Raw genomic sequence first — 19,729 nt, 5'->3', positions numbered from 1 at the left:
TTCTGCAGAAAAGTTACAAGAGGGAAAACTTCCACAGTGAGTGCTCACCAGAGTACCAAGCAGAGCTCAAGATTTACAGGGACTCCCCATAACGCCCCCCTCCCACCCCCACAATCTCTCCTCCCTTCTCCTAGTGCCATGTACCATGGCAATGTTTAGGGAAGAAATAAGAAAAACAAAAAGGAAGGGACTTTGTAAGAGCTGACAGTATTCAGTATTCCAAGAGAGGATTCATTAATATTTTTTGAAATTAAAATGTAAAAACCTGACTTAAAAGGACCAGATCCAGCAGGGGAAACCAAGAAGCTCAAAGAAGTTACAAACCATTATGCTCAAGAAAGGAGGGTGAGGTAGAAGGCAAGCTAATTTAGAGTCCTAAGTTGTCCTGTTTCTGAAAGTAGATGCTGGAGCAGAAATGAGAAGGTAAATAAACAGAAAGAGCAAGAGCTGGTGGAAACAAAGGAAGAAAGCTAACAAGGGCATTAAAGATACAAAGAAAATAATCTTTACACATACCACAAATCGGAGAGAAGACTATGATTAGATGCAAAGTGGAAAGTGACAACAGAATTACCTAACACCTGGCTAAGCCTCATCTTTATCAGAGCTGAAGAAGGAAAACAAGAAAGGCGCATCATCGTCGCCACCAGGCCTGGCCACGCCGCCCGCCCTCATTGGACCATGCAAAACCCGCGGCCACATGCCCGCTGGGGATGTTTCTTCCCTAGCCCCGCCCCCGCACCACCATGTGACCTATACGTCACGTCCGGTGGCTTTGTAGTCCTTAAGGTGAGGGGAAAGTGACTTCCGAAAGGGCCGAAGGCACTTCCGTTTGAGGTGAAGTTAAGGTCAGGCGGGCGCGGGTTCCCGGAGGGGGTCTTGAGACGCCATTTTATGTCGCCCCCAGCTTGATGCTCCTGATTGCCCTTGGGCCTCTTCTAATCCACAAGTCCTCAGTTGATGTGGGAAGAGCCTAGCTTCAGAGTGAGCCTTGGGTTTGAACCCTGGGTCTGCCACTCATTGATGGGTGACCTTGTGTGACCATGAGTGGAAAGAGCCCCAGGAAAGCCTGTGAACTAGGTCGGGTTACTGTCCCTTGCTTCTCTGTGGCTACTGGCTGGCTGAGACCCCCCCACCCCACAACCCCACCACCTGCTTCCCATTTCCCGTGGCCTCTCACATCCAAGCCATTTTCTTCCCCTTGTTCTAGATTCCAAAAGTCACATCTCTTGATTTCTCAGGGCTTCTGATTGAAATCAAGAAATCTTCTTGATTTCTCAGGATTCCAGCCCTTTCTGCTGCAGGCGACAGTCAATGGTGATAGGAAGTCATTTATGCCACGGTGAGGGTGGCCTAACGGTTGCTCCCATGTGGAACAGCTGCTGCATTTGGGCAGAGGATATACTGTGGTTCCCCTTCTCTGGGAACCAGTCCCCCTTCTCTGGGATCCCCAATCCCCCTCTGCAGGTAAAAACAGTCCCTCCCTTATCTTGTTTTCTGGGAATTTGGGGCATCAGAGCACCTGTTAGCACTTTCAGAGGTAGTTCTCTATTTACATCTCTAAGGTTCCCCCCTGGGACTGAAGGTTCTTTGGATTCCTAACACCTAACACCTAACACGGTGATGCCTGGTACATCCTCAGGGCTCAAAGCCTTGTCCTATGGATGAGAAGGGAGGGGAGGGGAGGGGAGGGTAAAGGAGGGGAAATGGGGGACAGGGGAAGGAAGAAAAAGAGCAAGGGATCATAGCCGAGTGGAATTTCAGAAAACGGGAAATCTGAGGGACAGCACTTTGCCAACCACCCCTCACAGGCCCCTGCTCCCCAAATCTCATGAGGTTCAACAGCTGCTTCCTTGGCCTAGAAGGAGGATTTGGGGAGTCAGGGGTGGGGGGTGTCAGGCAGAACAAACTGCTCCTTTTCTTCAGCAGTAACAAAGAGTCAGACACGACTGAGTGACTGAACTGAACAAAACCAAAGCTGGCTCTGATCTGTCAAAATGTAAACTATCCAACTTACGAATATTTGACAACCAGATTTTGAAATCCTAGGCTAGATTTCCCATCTCGAGTTCTGGGACACGTTCTCTAACAGTCTGTCACTGTGTACTTCGGAACGAGAGTGAATTTTCGTATTTGCCTGAGCCAAACAGAAAATGTGCCACTAAAAGGAAACAAAGCATTAACAAACACAAACAGCATTTGGAAACTCTCTGGTCTCCTAGGTTCCATAACATCGCTCTCCTTCCCACCCTGGAGGCTCCTCTCTGTCTCCTCCTCTGGCGCCACGGGCCTTGATCTATGACTCTTGCAACTCATAGATCCACTTTTTCAACTTCATTTATGCATTTATGCCAATGGCTCTAACTACCACCCCCATGCTAACCGAGGGGTTGACAAAGCCATGCTTTCAGCTCAGTTCCTGGACTCCAGACTCAGCAAGCCAGCTGTCTATTTGATGTCACTTGGAGATGTCGCAGGAAGTTCAAATTCAATGTATTCAAAGCGAAATTTGTCAACTCTCTTAGACCTGTTTCACTTCCTATATTTCCTATCTTGCTTGCAACACCACTATCCACCGCATGTTCCTCCTTGTAAAACTGAAAGTTAGCCTAGATTCCTCCTCCTTTCTTATCTTTCATAACCTCACATAAATCAGCCACCAGGTCCCACTCATTTTCTTTTCTATCACCTTTATATATCATCCTATTCTCTGTCGCCTCCGCCTCCGCCCAGTTCAGTCTCTCACCATCTAGCATCATCAGGACTTTGACAATAGTCTTCTTGTTAATCCTGGATAAATCCTGATAATCCACAGGCCAGTTCTATCCGGCCAAAGCTGGCCTTGTTTGAAACTCTTCCCCGACTCCCCTTCACCCACGACAGCATTTTCCAAAGTCGGGTCCATGAGATACTACGAGTTCCATAAAGAGGGTCCTTACAAAAAGGATTCTGCAGGAAATACTGTCTTTGAGCCACATGTGAGATATTCACAGGGCATGTCAGCATATTGAACGTTCTGAGACCTCTTCCCATTTAAAAAACTATCTATTCAACACAGTATTTTCCAACATATCTGATCTTGGAACACTGTTTACATGTTATGTTTGTTAACACCATGAACTGTGTTCTGTACAACACATTCAGGCAAACTCTAGCCTAGAGAATGAAACTGACATTCTTGTGCATTTCCTATGATGACCTTCATGAGTCACCCCCCAGGTACCTGTCCAGACTCATTTCCTGTCATTTCTTCCCCTGTGTCCTCTAGTAATACTCATGTATTGACATTCTATTCCTGTATGTCTTGACTTTGCAATGCTGTCTCTTCTCTCCAGAATATTCTTTGCACTTTGCCCAGGCTGCCACTGGGATGCTTCTCTGAGTGGGCTGTGACGGTCTGCTGGCCTTCCTGTCTACCCTTTCTGCTGTGGGTACCTGCGAGCATAGTAACTAGCACAGTGAGAGAGGTGCTGCCTCTGCTCACCGCAGAGAACGTATATGGAAACAAAAACATGCTTGTCGTTTTACCAAAGGTTGAAGTAGATTTCATCACTGTAAGGCATTAAGAGTTGGCTACAGAGTGAATAAATTAATACTAATTTTTTTCTTCTAGAATTAATCCATAGTTGTAAAATAAAGCTATCAAATAAGGTTATCTGCAAGTTCATTTAATATTTGCCACTTACTACAAACATCCTAAAAATAAACATTTTAACTTTTCAATGCTTAACATTTTCTTATGTCAACTTATGTCAAGAGCCATGTTTTATCTGTAACTTAACTATTTGCCTCTCCCAGTCTCTAGACAAGATCATGAACCTTCCTCATTCATCTCAGAAGTTCTAGTTTTATGCAAAATATATATATACATACATACATAATATTCTCTTCACTTTAAAAGAATCTGGATTAAAAACAAAACAACAAAAAAATGCTACCCTTCTAAAAGTGTTCTTCAGACCTTCTGGATTTGTAAGGCAAAAGACTCAATAAAGGTGAGAGTGAGTATAAATGCAAGTGTGAACATTTAAACTTGTGCAGAAATTCCAACAGGCTAGCCTTCACTGCTGGGGACATTGACTTTAATGACAAGAGCTGACAACAGTACAAGCAGGATGCCAGCTAACATGTTTGCCAACCTATCTCCCTTATGCTGTGTGCATTGCTTTAGCATCAGTTCAAGTGACCTTGGTACATTTTCATTAACTGTTAATGTTTGTCCATGTATCATTCCTGAGCCAAGTCATCTTGGTTTCCTGAAAACTCTTCAATGAAAGGACTGATTTCATTTTCATAATTGAAAGATACCTCTAACAGCTGGTGCATTTATGAAGCAGATGCCTTTCCTACAATTCTGCTTCTCCAATGGTTAACATGGTACCTTTTTTTGTCACCAATGAATCCAACCAGTGATCTATATAATCCTTGCTCTGTTAATCTGGTTACAACTGTTATCAGTGAGTAAATAAACAGATACAGCAGCTGTCTCTGACCATGCACACTTGTTAGTCATCCAGGACAAGGAAAAAGTCTGAAAAGTTGCCCTTTGTCTAACATTAGTAGAGAGAGCTAAACTCAACTTTACATTGCGATCAAGAAAAAATGAGCCTTTAATTCTCATCTGTAGTCCTCATCTAAAGCTGACCATTGGCACTTCCTTGGTGGTTCAGTGGTTAAGACTCTGAGTTCCCAATGCAGGGGGCCAGGTTCAGTCCCTGGTCTGAGAACTAAGATCCCGCATGCTGTGCAGTGTGGTCAAAATAAAAATGAAGCTGACTATTCATCTAAATGTCTTTCCAGGTGATGCTAGTGGTAAAGAAACTGCCTGCCAATGCAAGAAATGCAGGAGATATAGCCTCCATCCCTGGGTCAGGAAGATCCTCTGGAGGAGGAAATGGCAACCCACTTCAGTATTCTTGCTGGAAAATCCTATGGACAAAGGAGCCTGGCAGGCCACAGTCCATGGGGTTGCAAAGAGTTGGACACAACTGAGCACGCTGCAGATGGTGACTGCAGCCATGAAATTAAAAGACACTCCTTGGAAGGAAAGTTATGACCAACCTAGATAGCATATTGAAAAGCAGAGACATTACTTTGCCAACAAAGGTCTGTCTAGTCAAGGCTATGGGTTTTCCAGTGGTCATGCATGGATGTGAGAGTTGGACTGTGAAGAAAGCTGAGTGCTGAAAAATTGATGCTTTTGAACTATGGTGTTGGAGAAGACTCTTGAGAGTCCCTTGGACTGCAAGGAGATCCAACTAGTCCATCCTAAAGGAGCTCAGTCCTGGGTTTTCATTGGAAGGACTGATGCTGAAGCTGAAACTCCAATACTTTGGCCACCTCATGTGAAGAGTTGACTCATTGGAAAAGACCCTGATGCTGGGAGAGATTGGGGGCAGGAGGAGAAGGGGATGACAGATGAGATGGCTTGATGGTATCACCGACTCGATGGACATGAGTTTGAGTACACTCCGCGAGTTGCTGATGGACAGGAAGGCCTGGTGTGCTGCGATTCATGGGGTCGCAAAGAGTCGGACACTACTGAGTGACTGAACTGAACTGAGCACACACACACATTAATCTAAATAAGGTTGACTTAAATTCCCAAGAAAGGCAATGCCAAAGAATGCTCAAACTACCACACAATTGCACTCATCTCACACGCTAGCAAAGTGATGCTCAAAATTCTCCAAGCCAGGCTTCAACAGTACTTGAACTTCCAGATGTTCAAGCTGGATTCAGGAAAGGCAGAGGAACCAGAGATCAAATTGCCAACATCCATTAGATCATAGAAAAATCAGTAGAGTTCCAGAAAAACATTTACTTCTGCTTTATTGACTACGCCAAAGTGTTTAACTGTGTGGATCACAACAAACTGTGGAAAATTCTTCAAGAGATGGGAATACCAAACCACCTGACCTGCCTCCTGAGAAATCTGTATGCAGGTCAAGACACAACAGTTAGAACTGGACATGGAACAACAGGCTGGCTCCAAACCAGGAAAGGAGTATGTCAAGTCAAGCGGTATATTGTCACCTTGCTTATTTAACTTATACGCAGAGTACATCAAGAGAAACGCTGGACTGGAGGAAGCACAAGCTGGAACCAAGATTGCTGGGAGAAATATCAATAACCTCAGATATGTAGATGACACCACCCTTATGGCAGAAAGTGAAGAAGTAAAGAGCCTCTTGATGAAAGTGAAAGAAAAAGTTGGTTTAAAACTCAACATTCAGAAAACTAAGATCATGGTATCTGGTCCCATTACTTCATGGCAAATAGACGGGGAAACAGTAGCTGACTTTATTTTTGGGGGCTCCAAAATCACTGCAGATGGTGATTGCAGCCATGAAATGAAAAGACACTTACTCCTGGAAGAAAAGCTATGACCAACCTAGACAGCATATTTAAAAACAGAGACATTGCTTTGCCAACAAAAGTCCATCTACTCAAAGCTATGGTTTTTCCAGTAGTCATGTATGAATGTGAGAGTTGGACTATAAAGAAAGCTGAGTGCCAAAAAATTGATGCTTTTGAACCGTGGTGTTGGAGAAGACTCTTGAGAGTCCCGTGGACAGCAAGGAGATCCAACCAGTCCATCCTAAAGGAAATCAGTCCTGAATATTCATTGGAAGGACTGATGTTGAAGCTGAAACTCCAGTACTTTGGCCACCTGACGTGAAGAGTTGACTCATTGGAGAAGACCCTGATGCTGGGAAAGATTGAAGCTGGGAGGAAAAGTGGATGACAGAGGATGAGACGGCTGTATGACATCACCAACTCGACGGACATGAGTTTGAGTAAGCTCCAGGAACTGGTGATGGACAGGGAGGCCTGGAGTGCTGTAGTCCATGGGGTTGCAAAGAGTCGGACACGACTGAGCAGCTTAACTGAACTGAAACTCCCATGCCCTTAACAACATACAAGCAAAGGTCAGTCTTCCTTTGGAGAAGAAAATACATACAGATGTCAAGTATATAGAGATGTCAATTATACTTCAATTAAAACAACAACAAAAAATGAATGATTAAAGATAAAAATATATATATATATATACACACACACACACACATACATACAGAAGCCCCCTGTTAGAAGATGTAATAAGTGAAGGGCAAAAATATCCAACAGTACAAAGGGCTGTCTAGCTTCCTGGGTGGCACAGTGGTAAAGAATCCGTCTGCCCATGCTGGAGACGCAAGAGACATGGATTCAGTCCCTGGGTCCAGAAGAGCCCCTGGAGGAGGAAATGGCAATGGCAACCCATGCCAATTTTCCTGCCTGGGAAATCCCATGGATAGAGGAGCCTGGAGGGCTACAGTCCACAGGGTCGCAAAGAGTCAGACACAATTGAGCACTCACAAACACAATATAAGTAGGGGTCCCACAGAGGCCACCTGAGTTTTCCTTCCTGGTCCTCCCACTTACTCAGAGCAAGTCACTTACTCTCTCTCTTCTTTAATATCAACCTCATACAGCTCTGGGCAGGAAGGGATGTAAAGTCTTTAGAACACTGCCTGCACATAGTAAATGCTCACTGAAAGCTATCTTGCTTTACCCTTGTTTAAACTGGTAATACTTAAACTTGGGGACGCTGGCAGTAACCATTTTGGGAGCAAGAACAGGCAAGTGCACTGATGCAGGAGTGGGTACGTCACTTGCCTCCAAGAGGTGTCCCAAAACAGCAGCCGACTCCCACGGCACAGCCCACCGTCAGCATGTCAGTGTAATAGTATGGCTGCTACTAGGGGACAGACAGACAGAGGGCGAGGCAGGGAGGGGAAGGAGAACAGGTAAGGAAGGAGGACAGAGAAGGAGAGACTTGAGTCACAGGGAATCCATCACAGGGGCCCCCATCTCCCCAGGGCTATCCCACGCCAGGAGAAACTCAGTTAGTTTGGCAAACAGGAAGTGATCTCATAGCGCAAAGCCAGACATAGAAAATGAGCCGGTTAGGCAAATTTACGGAAGGCAGGTAAGCCTAAAGGGTCACCAGAGAGGGGGGCTGGGGACAATCGGGCCCAGAAGTGTTAACAGGAAAGGGCTTTGGACAAATGGCATGGAAGAGCCAGCAGCTGCTAAAAGAACACACAACTGTCTGGTTTAAGAAAGTGAGTGATTGGGGATGTGATTCGGGGTCACTCCCTGAAAGGCCCACCCCCATCCCCCTTCCGCGAGCAGCCCCCACCCCCACCCCATCCCAAAGCTTATGAGAGCACCCCCCCACACACACACACACACAACCCCTCAGGCCAACTGGGATAGGGAGGAAGTGAAACTTGCCTCCGACAGGGGCTGCGAAGCAGCAGCCCACGCCCACAGCGCAGGCCGACACCAGGAGATCAAGCTGCCCAGGCACGGTCTGCAACAGAGGAGCGCGCGGACCAGGCGGTGGAGGGCTGCGGCGCGGCCGGAGCGCACGAGACGCGGGGTGGAGGACCAGGAACGACAAAGGGACGGGGCTGGCCCCCGAGGGACACGCGGAGGGGAACTGACACGGAGGCCGGCGGAGGAGCGGACCACGTGCGACAACCCCCCCCCCCCACCAGAGGGAGGGCGTCAAGGGACCAGCAAGGGCTTAAACAGCGGCACCAGCATCGTGTGGCTGGAGGAGGCGGGCCGGGGGCACGTGGATGCAGGCTGCAGGAGGCGGGGTTAGCGCAGTGCCCGGCTCAGCATCGCGGCCAAGGCAGCCCATCGTGCCGCCAGCGCGCACAGCCCCGCCTCCTTCGCCCTTCTCAGCCTTACCTCATACACCCCACAGAACACGGACATGAACTTGCTGAGGATGGCCGCGCAGATGCTGGCAATGTGAACAAAAGGGCCCTGGAAGAGAGGAGGTGGTCGAGGGGTCAGGGGTAGGGGTCGGGTAGGGGGGCTTGATGGCATTCTTGGACAGACATCGGTTGCTCCGGACACTGTACCAGGGGCTAGAAATACAGCTAATATAGAGGTTGTGCCTTCGCAGAGGTTCATCCCAGGGAGGAAGGGAGGTGATGCCCAGCACATTATCATTTCAGAAAATTCTAGGGGCTGTGAAGAAACTGACTAGTGAAAACTATGGTTTTTCCAGTAGTCATGTAGGAATGTGAGAGTTGGACATAAAGAAGGCTGAGCGCCCGAAGAACTGATGCTTTCGAACTGTGGTGTTGGAGAAGACTCTTGAGAGTCCCTTGGACTGCAAGGAGATCCAACCAATTGATCCTGAAGGAAATCAGTCCTGAATATTCATTGGAAGGACAGGCTGAAGCTGAAGCTCCAATACATTGTTGACCACCTGATGAGAAGAGCTGACTCATTGGAAAAAACCCTGAAGCTGGGAAAGATTGAAGGCAGAAGGAGAAGGGGACGACAGAGGATGAGATGGTTGGATGGCATCACCAACTCAATGGACATGAGTTGTAGCAAACTCTGGGAGATGGTGAAGGACAGGGAAGCCTGGTGTGCCGCAGTCCATGGGGTTGCAAAGAGTCAGACACGACTGAGCAACTGAACAACAGAAGAGAGAGAGGAAAGACACGGGTGGGGTGGGGAAGGTCACAACTGAGTAGGGCCTTGATGGACATGAAAACAGGAGCCATGGGGGTCTCGGTAGAAGAAAGTTCCAGGCTGAGGGCACAGCAAATGCAGGAACCTGGAGAGGGGGGCAGACTTGGTGGCTGAGCGGCAGAAAGTGCCTTATCACTCAGCAACAGGAAGGAGGAGTAGCCTGGGAGGACAGAAGCCAGGACAGAGAGGAGCCTAATCACCACAGGCTCCGGGAAAGAAGTTTGGACTTCATTTTGAAAGGAATGGAGGGACTTCTTGGGGGCGGTGGGGGGTGGGGGTGGGGGACCAGTGGTTAAGACCCTGCCCTTCCACCACAGGGGGTGTAGGATCGATCCCTGGTCGGGGAACTAAGATCCCATATGTCAAATGGCCAGAAGAAAAAAAAGGAATGAAAAGTCATTTGAAGTTCCTAACCAAAGGGCAGTTATTCCTGATACCATTTTGAAAGATAACTCTGGTTGCAGCAGGGCAAGAAGTTACATGTAACTTCTTACAAGGTTACAAGTAACCTTGAAGAAAAGCACAGCCTCCTTTAGGTCTCAGTTTTCACAGGGTTTGTCTGGACTGTCTCTAAGGCAGTGGTTCTCAGCTGGGGGAGATTCTGCCTCCAGGGGTTTGTCACAACGCCGGGCTGCTGCTGGCTTGTAGGAGGGACAGGCCATCCTACAAAGGCACAGGACAGCCCCCTAGCACCAAGAATTACTCAGCCCCAGATGCCAGCAGTGAGTGCCCCCAAGGTGAGACTCTGCTCTAAGCTACTCCCAGCTCTGATATTTTTTGTCATTGTGCCCCAGGGTGCGGACCTTCCCTGGTAGCCTAGGAATCCCCATGGTCCCAACCTCCCCATTCTCCCCAGCTCCCGCTAGACTCTGTGGCGCCCTCTGCTGGAAGGCCTGCCCCGCTCACCCCGCAGGAACTGGAGTCTTACCTCTTTCCCCACAGGAATGCCACTGCCCAGTCCTGCGGTCAGGGCCACTACCTTGGCCACGAAGGCCTTGAGGGTGAGATACTCCTTCAGGACCACCCCGCGAAGAATTGTCTTCATTTCAGGGATTCCAGAGCCTAAAAGCGTGTTGTTGTTTTGTTGTAGTTTTAAGTGATTATGTGCAATTTTAAGCTGGAGGTTAAAGGTAGATGGACATCCAGACAGTGGACATGGGGGTGGAGCGAGAGGTCTGGGGGGGAGGGGGAGGTGAGCGGGGAAAGGGGGACAGTGGCAAAGCCGAGAACAGACTTGGGAGGGAGCGGAGGAGGGGCGTGCGAGGTCTACAGGCCTCTGAGATGCTGTGGGTTATGGTGATGGCGTGCCACGGTGGGATGTGGGAAATTCTCACCGACAGCCTGGGGAGAGATGAGCTGGCAGAAGAGGGCGCTGAAGAGGATGAGGATTAGGGGGAAGCCGACCCAGACCAGGAACTGCAGAGGCAGGCTGGGCTGCATCTGGTAGTAGCACCACTTGTAGGCTGCGGAGACAGGAGTCCAGGCTCAGTCTTACAAGGATGGACCACGTGTCAGCGCTGCCCCGACGCCGGCAGCGAGGAGAGCCGGGCTAAGAGCGTGCTCGAGTGGCCCACTGCCCCGGTTCGACCTCAGAACTGGCGCTATTCTCATTTGACTCGTGGAGGAATCTGAGCTGGGGGAGGTGACATGGCCCATTCTAGTTCCCACCACCTGTGGGAGGTGGAGGGGACGGCAGTGCAGCGAACCACAGTGTGGGCGCTTCCTTAGAGGCTGTGGGCACCCAGCCACCTGTTACCCTCGCAGGAGGGGCTCCTGGGACCACCCCGCATGTTTCCAGTTACCCGAACTGCAAAGCCCTCGGAAAACTAGCACAAGCTGGTCACCCTCCGAGAGTGGCACCCACACACAGCCCAGCTGATAGAAAGGGACAGGGAAAATGGATCTGGGTCTGGTGTCCCTGGACTAGAGTCACACCTGTTCCTCTCTGAGCACCATCCCGAAGTTCCCCCAGCTTACCCTAGGTGGAAATTCTAGAACAACCACAGTATGGGGAAGGCTAGGGGGGGCAAAGGGCCATGTTACACCTACCCTGAAGTGTTTTGGCGCTGACATAATCCATGCACCAGCTAACCAGAGCCATCAGGAGCCCCAGAAGCACCAGAAAGATCCAGTCTTCCCCTAACTTTCTTCTCACCACGAGTCCCAGGCGGTGCATACAATCTAGGAAAGGAACGGACAGAGAGGAAGGTAACCAGTCACTGCTCTGAGTGTGCGGCTTAGGGCTGCGAGCGCAGGGCCCCTAGCGGTCTGGTCTGTATGTCTCATTCCCTGAGTTCCTCCTCACCTCTCTGCCCTTCAGAAGGCACCAGAGTCCATTTCCCCTCTGGCTACTTGATTCCCTTCTAAACTCTGGTTTCTTGGGGTTGTGTGGGAGGGACGGTGGGAAGGTAGGGTGAGAAGGACATGGGAGCCGTGTCTTTTCCTTGGAGGAGGGCTTTGGTGTGCAGATGGGAACCTTGAGTCAGAAATACGAAACGAGTCTTCAGAGTTACTGCCCTAATCCCCGTACTTCTTTCCTCTCCAGATACCTCCATTCCCCCGTCCCCGTCACCTTGACATTTAGAATAGTGATCCTCGTCCTTGCTGTCCATGGAAGCACTGGAGCCCATCGTCTTGGGGATCTCGGTGTCCTGTTCCTTGCCTGAGAACTGCCCTTTGTGATGGCCATAGATCTGGATAGAGGGAGATGGGAAAGGTCTGTCTCACTGAAGAGTCAAAAGAAATAGAAGGAAGTATATAGAAGGCAATGGCATCCCACTCCAGTACTCTTGCCTGGAAAATCCCATGGATGGAGGAGCCTGGTAGGCTACAGGCCATGGGGTTGCAAAGAGCTGGACATGGCTGAGTGACTTTACTTCACTTCATATAGACCCACAGATAAATCGCACAAACAGCTTTTTAAAATCCTGGGTGTTTGGTGCTCTGAGACAACCTAGAGGGGTGGGATGGGGTGGGAGGTGGAAGGAGGTTCAAGACAGAGGGGACATATGTCTACCTACTGCTGATTCATGTTGATGTACGGTAGAAGCCAGCACAACATTGTAAAGCAGTGATCCTCCAATCAGAAATCAATAGATCTTTAAAAATCCTGGGTGTTGACGGCCTCATGCAGGGTCACTTGGGTCTTCAGCGCCCTCCACTCCCCACCGTCCGTCTACACAGTTCCCACTCCTCACTCTTGTCCGTTCATCCACACCCCTGCCCATCTGTACTCATCTCTCTCAACAGCAGCCTTCATCAAGGGAACCAATTTCTACTCTGAAGCAGGGATACGAGAACTGTGCTAAGACTGGGCATCTGCGTCAATGACATGTTTTGTGCATCACTGCTTCCTGCTTCTTGGCCCCCCTGTCGTTTCCCCGGACCCCCCTCACACCGACATGGATGGGGTGAGGACAGGCTAGCAGGTGACTCCTGGTGGCTCCTGGCCTTGGTGTGTCTAGCTCTAATGAGGCTCCTCGGACACCCTGCAGGCTTAGAGAAGGCCCATCCACGTCCCCGCCCTGTGCTTGTAGGCACAAGCTGGACCCAGCCCCCAAAAGGCAGGTCAGTCCACTCCTTCCCGAAGTAGAGCATGTGTGTTTGGGGCGTTGTATGTGTGCAAGATATACTAACTCCTTTTAGCCTGCCCCACCTCCACTACACTAACTCTGTCCTCTGGGGCCAGGGTCAGGCCAGGGCACATTGCTGGTTCTCAGAGAGCCTGAGTGGAAGAGATCTGATTTCACAATACGAGCAGTCAAGTTTATGCCTGAATCCTGAGCAGGAGGCACTAATACCCTGCTCTGGTATGAGGTTAGTGACCGAAGGGAGCCCTGTTTTCCTCCATATCCTCCCCAGACCCAAGAGAAGACACTTCCCACGGGGGCCAGCACATGGGCTACCTCAACCCACCTTAGGTCCGAGGCCAGAGGAGAGGAGACACGGGTGCTACATACCAAACCTGGTCTAGGAAACACTAAAAGAGCCCGATCTGGGGACTTCCCTGGTGATCCAGTGGTGAAGAAGCCACCTTGCAATGCAGGGGACTCGGGTTCAATCCCTGGTCACGAACCAAGATCCCACATGCTAAGCCACAACTACTGAGCCTGCAGGCGCTCCTGAGCCCAAGCCACAACTAGAGAGTCTGTGTGCCACAACGAAAGATCCCGTGTGCCACAGCTAAGACCCAACGAAGTCAGATAAACAAGTAAATTTATAAAATAAAAATAAAAGAGCTAAATCTGTGCTGGCTGGACTAGGGCTCACCGTCTGAGCAGGGGTGGGAGGGGAAAGAGAAGTCAAGCCTGAAAGGGGCGTATTGTCCAGATTTGTGAGTGTAGGGCCAGGGGTGGGAGGATGGATGCAAAGATGCTGAAAATTGATAATTAAACATTGGGCAAGGGGTACTTGGGGATTCATTACACCACTCTTTCTATTTTTGTATAAGCGTGAAATTTCCACAATAAGATTTAAGCAGAGAAAAGCGGAAGTCCAAGCTCCCCCTCTTTGCACCTGCCCAACCTGACTTCCCGAGTGCCTTCAGCTGCATGCTAGTGTGCTGGCTTTGCTCGCCATCACCAGAAGGCGCCGACACTGCACCTTTTACTAAGCTGACATCCCACTCAGACCACGTACCCCGCGACAGAGAGCCCCGGGCCACGAGGAGGGGTCTCCCTGTCCAACCCCGCAGTGCTCCAGGCTACCTTCTCCAGGAAGCCTGCTCTGACTCACCACCGGAGCCTCCCCTGGCTTTTGTGCCCTCGCCCCTCCAACTGATTCTCCAGGAACTTCCCCCACCCACCACCCTCGGAACAGGTCAGGATTGAGACCTGGATTCTCTGGACTCCCAGCACAGAGATCCCCAGCCCGGCTCTCAGCTTCCCTGCCCTGCCTAGACCCCCACGCTAAAGGAAACACAGTCAACATCTCATCAGCCAAAACATTTTTAAATCCTGATTTCCTGGTCCCCCACTGACAGGTTCCATCCTGTCCCTTCACAGGCACGTTCACTCGCTGACCTTAACCCAGGTATTTATCTGCGACAAGCTCCCAATCTGTCCTTCAGGGATGCCCCCACCATCACTGCCCTTCCCTTGATGTCTGGAACACCTGGAGGATATTTACCCTGGACTCATTGGAAAAGCCCCTGATGCTGGGAAAGATTGAAGGCAGCGGGAGAAGAGAGTAACAGAGGATGAGATGGTTGGAGGGCATCACCGACTCAATGAACGAGTCTGAGCAAACTCCAGGAGGCAGCGAAGGACCGGGAAGCCCGGCGTGCTGCCGTCCATGGGGTCGCCCAGAGTCGGACACAACTGAGTGACTGAACAACAACAAACCCCGAGTCAGTTCACCAGGCGCCCCCTCACCGAGATCAGAGCTCTATGTCTCTCCAGGTGCCACCACCTCATGGGACCTCACTTGATGAATCCTCCCACCTGCAAGTCTGATTACATTTCTCCTGCTCATTTGACACTGGTCTGTCTTGGATCACTGACCATGCTCTTCAGTCCATTTTCTCCCCTTCTCCCCACCTTTCTGCCTTCTGCAGAAGTGAGGATGTGTGTGTGTTCTGCCGAGGGTGGGAAGGGAGAATCTGGTGGTGTCTGTGTGCAGGGCGAGGGTGTGAGGACGGCTCTGGCACGCAGAGGTGTGGGCTTCTCTGCCAGTCCCCTCGTGTAGGTTATGTAAGCATGGGTTCAGCACCCATGTGTGGCTCTGCCTTCTCCCCCCAGATTCGAGGGGTTCTGTTAGTAAAGCTTGTGTTCAGGTACACATGTATCTCTATAGAAGGTGCCCACTGGGCTGAACCCAGACCTTTAAAGAATGTTCATATTTGGAACACTCGATCATGTACTTACTTAACTTAGAAAGATCACACTGCCCCCTCTTGCCACCTGCCTCTTCATTTCCCCCCATCCGTGGCTCCTCTGGTTCTTGGAATCCACCGCCCCCTCCTCTGACAAGTTTACCTGTGTGGGGTGGGCGTTGGCACGGGGGCCCGCGTCCCTCCGGAGCCTGTGCTGCAGACCCCCATTCTCAGAGGGCAGTCCGTAGCTGGTGAAGTGCTCAAAGGGCATGTACTGGTATTGGGGGGCGCTGCCCCACCAGCTGGGCTCACCCCCACGCCGCTGGGACCCCGATGGCTCCATGCTCCCTCCCCCGGCCAGGTCTCGGCCTGCCGGCCCCCACCCTCCCCCTAGAACAGCTCCTTAAGCCTGTCCTCCTGCCTGTCCCCAAGGCGTCTGGGGCAGCGTGCCCACCCCCAGCTATTTATAGCCATCTCTCCGTCACATGACCCCCCCCACTGCCACATCTGATCTGCTTGGGGTCGAAGCAGGTGTGAGAGCCGTGTGGGGGAGGAGTGGGGACAAGAACCTGGGGGGCAGCCCCACAGGGAACTCCCCCAGCATGACAGGCACCGTCCCCCTCCTGAGTCATGAAGAGGATTCCAGTTCCAGGCCACTGGTCTGGCTATAAATACCGTCCAGATCAGGGTGGAAGACTGCTCTGCGCGCTCTCGGACCTGTGTGCTCCCCGAGTCTGCACCCTCTAAGCAGCCCACCGCTTTTCTTCCATCAGTCCATCCTCCCGTGGGGAGGCAGCGGTTGGGAGCTGGGTGGAGTGATTCTAGGGTCTGGAAACACTGGGGAGCGGCTCACCTGGGCGAGTAAGCGGCGCCTCTCTGCCGTCCTCCCCTGCGGGCTTGTCCGCAGCTCTGGGTCCCCCCCAGGTTTAGTCCTCATCTGTCGGACCAGCTCTCCAAACCCAACCAATGTTCAGCTTTCTCCTCCAGCTCTGCTTTTTCTTGTCTGCCAGAGGCCGCTAGTGATGCTTTGAGGTCATACCCTTGACCCCACCTTTATCACTGCTGGGCGTGGGGCACAGGGGTAATAGCCTTGGGTTCTGGCATTTCTCCCACTTCCCGGGTTGATCCATGACAGCCACACCAGCGGCCTGGGTGTTCAGGGAGGGACTGAGCTTCCATTTAGAGCTCGGAGCATCCCTGGGAGGGCTGTCAGGGCAGGTGAGATAACGGGGAGAAGGGGAAGTGGGGCAAGGGAACAGGGAGCCCGAGGAGAGACGGGAGTGGGCGTTTCTCATGATGAGCCCGACAGACATAAGAGATGACAGGGAAGTACCCTGCTATTCTTCCCTTTTCGGGTCAATAAATAATTTTTGGCCAAGGCCAAACTACTCTATCTGGCATTATGCTTTTTTTTTTTTTTTAAGACCAATTTTCCTAGTACAGTCCTTCCCTTGTGAACTAGTCACTAGTGAAGGAAAGCTATAAACATGACCCAGTGTATGGTTTGGGATCCATCACCAAGCGAGTTCTGTCCCAGGGACTGCAGGGTAGGGACACCGAACATCTGGTCTACAACTGAAATTTGTTCCAGGCTAAATGGGACTGTCCAAAGCAGGTGGGAAGATGAATACTATTAAGAGCACCTTTTCTAACATAAATCTGAAGACCTGTAATCTACCCACAAAGATGACAAATGTGTGATTTGAGGCCCTGGACGTTCTGTAACATCTCCCTTCTCCCCAGGCAGAAAATAAAAGAGATCTAATGGGTTGGTGTGAGATGAAAGAAACACTTTCTATTGAGCTTTTTTTTTTTTAATATTTGTCTATTTATTTGGCATTGTCGGGTGTTGGTTGCAGCATGTGGGATCTTGATTGCGACATGCAGGATCTTCTGTTGTGGCACACAGCTTCTCTAGTTGTGGTGAATGGGCTTGACGGCCCTGTGGCATGTGGAATCTTAGTTCCACGACCAGGGATCGAACCCACATCCCCAGCGTTGCAAGGCGATTCTCAATCACTGGACCATTAGGACAGTTCTCAAAGAAAAACTTTAATTAGGAAAATAGATCGCCAAGAAAAAAGAAAATAGATTGCTAAAGTGAAATTACTTTCTTGTTGGGGGGGGGGGGTGGATCTCAGAAACAGAAAAGATTTCCACCCCTTTGTGGAGATGGCTCCCCTGAAAGTAGTCAGTTTCTGCAGGAACTTGATAATCCCAAGAAACAAATATCTAACACAATTGTTATTTCTCCAGTGTTCCTGAGAAAATCAGGTCCTGGTTGTGGATCCCAAAATTTGAAGGCAAGATCATGGCCATTAAGAAAACCCTCCCAGGCCACCAAGCCACCTGGAAACACCAGCTGCAATTCTAAAAACCAGACTCTGAAATCAGGAGGGTCAAGGAGCTCTCCAGCTGCTAGCTCTGAAGGGTAAGGATTTGAGAGTAAGGATCTTGAATCTTAGCTCAAAGATTAAAATCTGGGTTATCATCCTGCAAGAGAACAAGAAAATAAAATATAAACTGTGCTCAACCCACCCCAACACCCCATGGGTTCAGTGATTTTATCTGGAAGGCCAGTGATGTGTCTCTGGGGAGTCCTTTGAAAAGCTCCTAAATTTGGAAACAAATTCACAACCATGCATTTACCTATGATATATATACTGAGTAAGATATGTATTCTTTGGGGGTTTTAATAGATTTTCTTGAGGTCCAAGGTTAAAACCTATAAACCTATAGGCTTATGGAATTGCTATTTGAAGGAAGGTTGCTGAAATGACTATCCGGGACACAGGTGTGTGGGAGTGTGTTGGGGTATAGAAGGTCATGAATGAGCCCACTTCTTGGGATTCCTGTATTAAGCAGGAACTTTCTCCCTGGGTGACACCCTTGTTTTCAGATTCCCACCTCTTGAAGTCTGGGCTCTCCAACTGTTGGACAATACACTGTGATATTATTCTTAAGGGGCTTTTAGTCATGACTTGCCCGCTCCACATCAAGCCTAGCATGGGACCCATGACCACCAACTTTCTGAAATTTCCCCCAGGCAACTGTAACTTGAACACACCTCTTTGTAGTTGTTGTCACTGGCAGTCATTTCTCCTCTATGCCTACTGAACCTTGCCTTCCAGATCTTTCAAAAAGGCCTGGTCCCTTCACTCCTCTGCATATGACGCCTTCCTAACATTGGACAGGGCTCTTTCTCCCTCTTCTGGATTTTTGAACATGGTACACTTTTTTCCCTGGTCTCTGCCCAACAAGAGCTAAGATGGAATAGTCTTTCTTTTGGTCTCAGGCTCCTTCTCACAACTCAGTGGGGAAAATCTACAGCCCCAAAAAGTAAGGAGGGAGGGGAAAAAAAAGCCTTTTGCTAAGAAAAAAAGTCACAGAAGCACAGTTGTTGAATTCAAGCTGACAGATTGTTACCCATCCTGGCCTCTGTTTCCTTAGAAAGTCAGTTAATTTGAGGGTTATGGAGAGAAAAGAATGGACGTTAAAAGTCAGTGTCTGCCCCAAAGTGAGCGCCGAACATTAACTTGTGTCGTTAAACTGAAGTTCACGCTCAGAGATGGCTAACCGCATCTGTAAGGCGTTAACCCCAAGTGATCCACCACGCATCCTCCTGCTTCATCCTCACAGGGTAGCATCCTTCCTCCTTTTAAGGCAGCAACGATTTACCCGCTTTTAAAGAAGGGCGAGGTTAGGTACCTTAGCCAAGGTCTCTGATACCTTAAAAGGACAAGCCAGTATTCAAAGTCTATTTAATTCTGGAGTCTATGTCCTTAAAGCTACATCTTTTCCTGTATAAACTGAAGTTTCTGAGCCTCATTTTCCTCTTCTGAAGAAGTGGGGCGATGACGCCCTCCTGGCTTGTGGGAGGATGGTGTAAAGCTGCAAGCACAGGGCCTGGGAGGCGCGCTGAGCACTCAGGCAGCTGGAGCTGTTATTAACAGCTTCGCCTCAGACCACTTTCCCCTTCTGCCGGAATACCCCACTTGCTCCATCTCTTCCCTATCACCAGAGATGGGATGGGGGAGGGCAGCGAAGAACCACCCCCAGCTCCAGGAGGGGGATAATTTTAGAAGAGAATCCCCTGGCAGAGGACCCGGAGCTGTGAAATTCAACCTGACGCCCTTACCCAAGGGCGGGGCGGGGAGGACAGGGAGTCCAGCTCAGCAGATGCTGCTCTGAGCCCTGAGCACACCCACCTCCCACAGGCTGTCCTCCCACTCACTGCTCCGGGGCCCTCCCTCCAGAGGCACCCGGGGCCAGCCTGCTCCTACGGCCTTGGCCCCCAGTGTTCTTCAGCCAGTTCCTCTCCTTCCACCCGGTGATGCTTCAGCTCAACTTCATCCCTTTTCGCTCTTC

General features: G+C 50.1%; 1 protein-coding gene across 2 annotated transcripts in view; it reads right to left on the bottom strand.

Annotated features, from left to right (window-relative positions):
- The window catches only part of CLCN1 (chloride voltage-gated channel 1), a 38,738-nt gene extending 22,939 nt beyond the window's left edge, over nt 1-15,799 (bottom strand). Inside the window, exons 1-7 of one of the 2 annotated variants that reach the window (XM_043872051.1) lie at nt 15,525-15,799; nt 12,122-12,242; nt 11,599-11,730; nt 10,884-11,012; nt 10,478-10,611; nt 8,749-8,826; nt 7,663-7,741 (exon numbers count right to left, since the gene is read on the bottom strand). In XM_043872051.1, the coding sequence (XP_043727986.1) occupies nt 7,663-7,741; nt 8,749-8,826; nt 10,478-10,611; nt 10,884-11,012; nt 11,599-11,730; nt 12,122-12,242; nt 15,525-15,704 (853 nt within the window). In that variant the 5' untranslated portion in view covers nt 15,705-15,799. Of the gene's footprint in view, nt 1-7,662; nt 7,742-8,748; nt 8,827-10,477; nt 10,612-10,883; nt 11,013-11,598; nt 11,731-11,854; nt 12,026-12,121; nt 12,243-15,524 lie in introns of those variants that run through there. The other variant, XM_043872053.1, reaches the window with a different exon arrangement.
- Between the last annotated feature and the right edge of the window lie 3,930 nt (nt 15,800-19,729).

This window comes from Cervus elaphus, chromosome 18 (assembly GCF_910594005.1).
Source record: "Cervus elaphus chromosome 18, mCerEla1.1, whole genome shotgun sequence".
Classification (NCBI taxonomy): domain Eukaryota; kingdom Metazoa; phylum Chordata; class Mammalia; order Artiodactyla; family Cervidae; genus Cervus; species Cervus elaphus.
The sequence above is the reverse complement of the archived record's forward strand: the minus strand, read 5'-3'. Positions and strand labels throughout refer to the sequence as shown.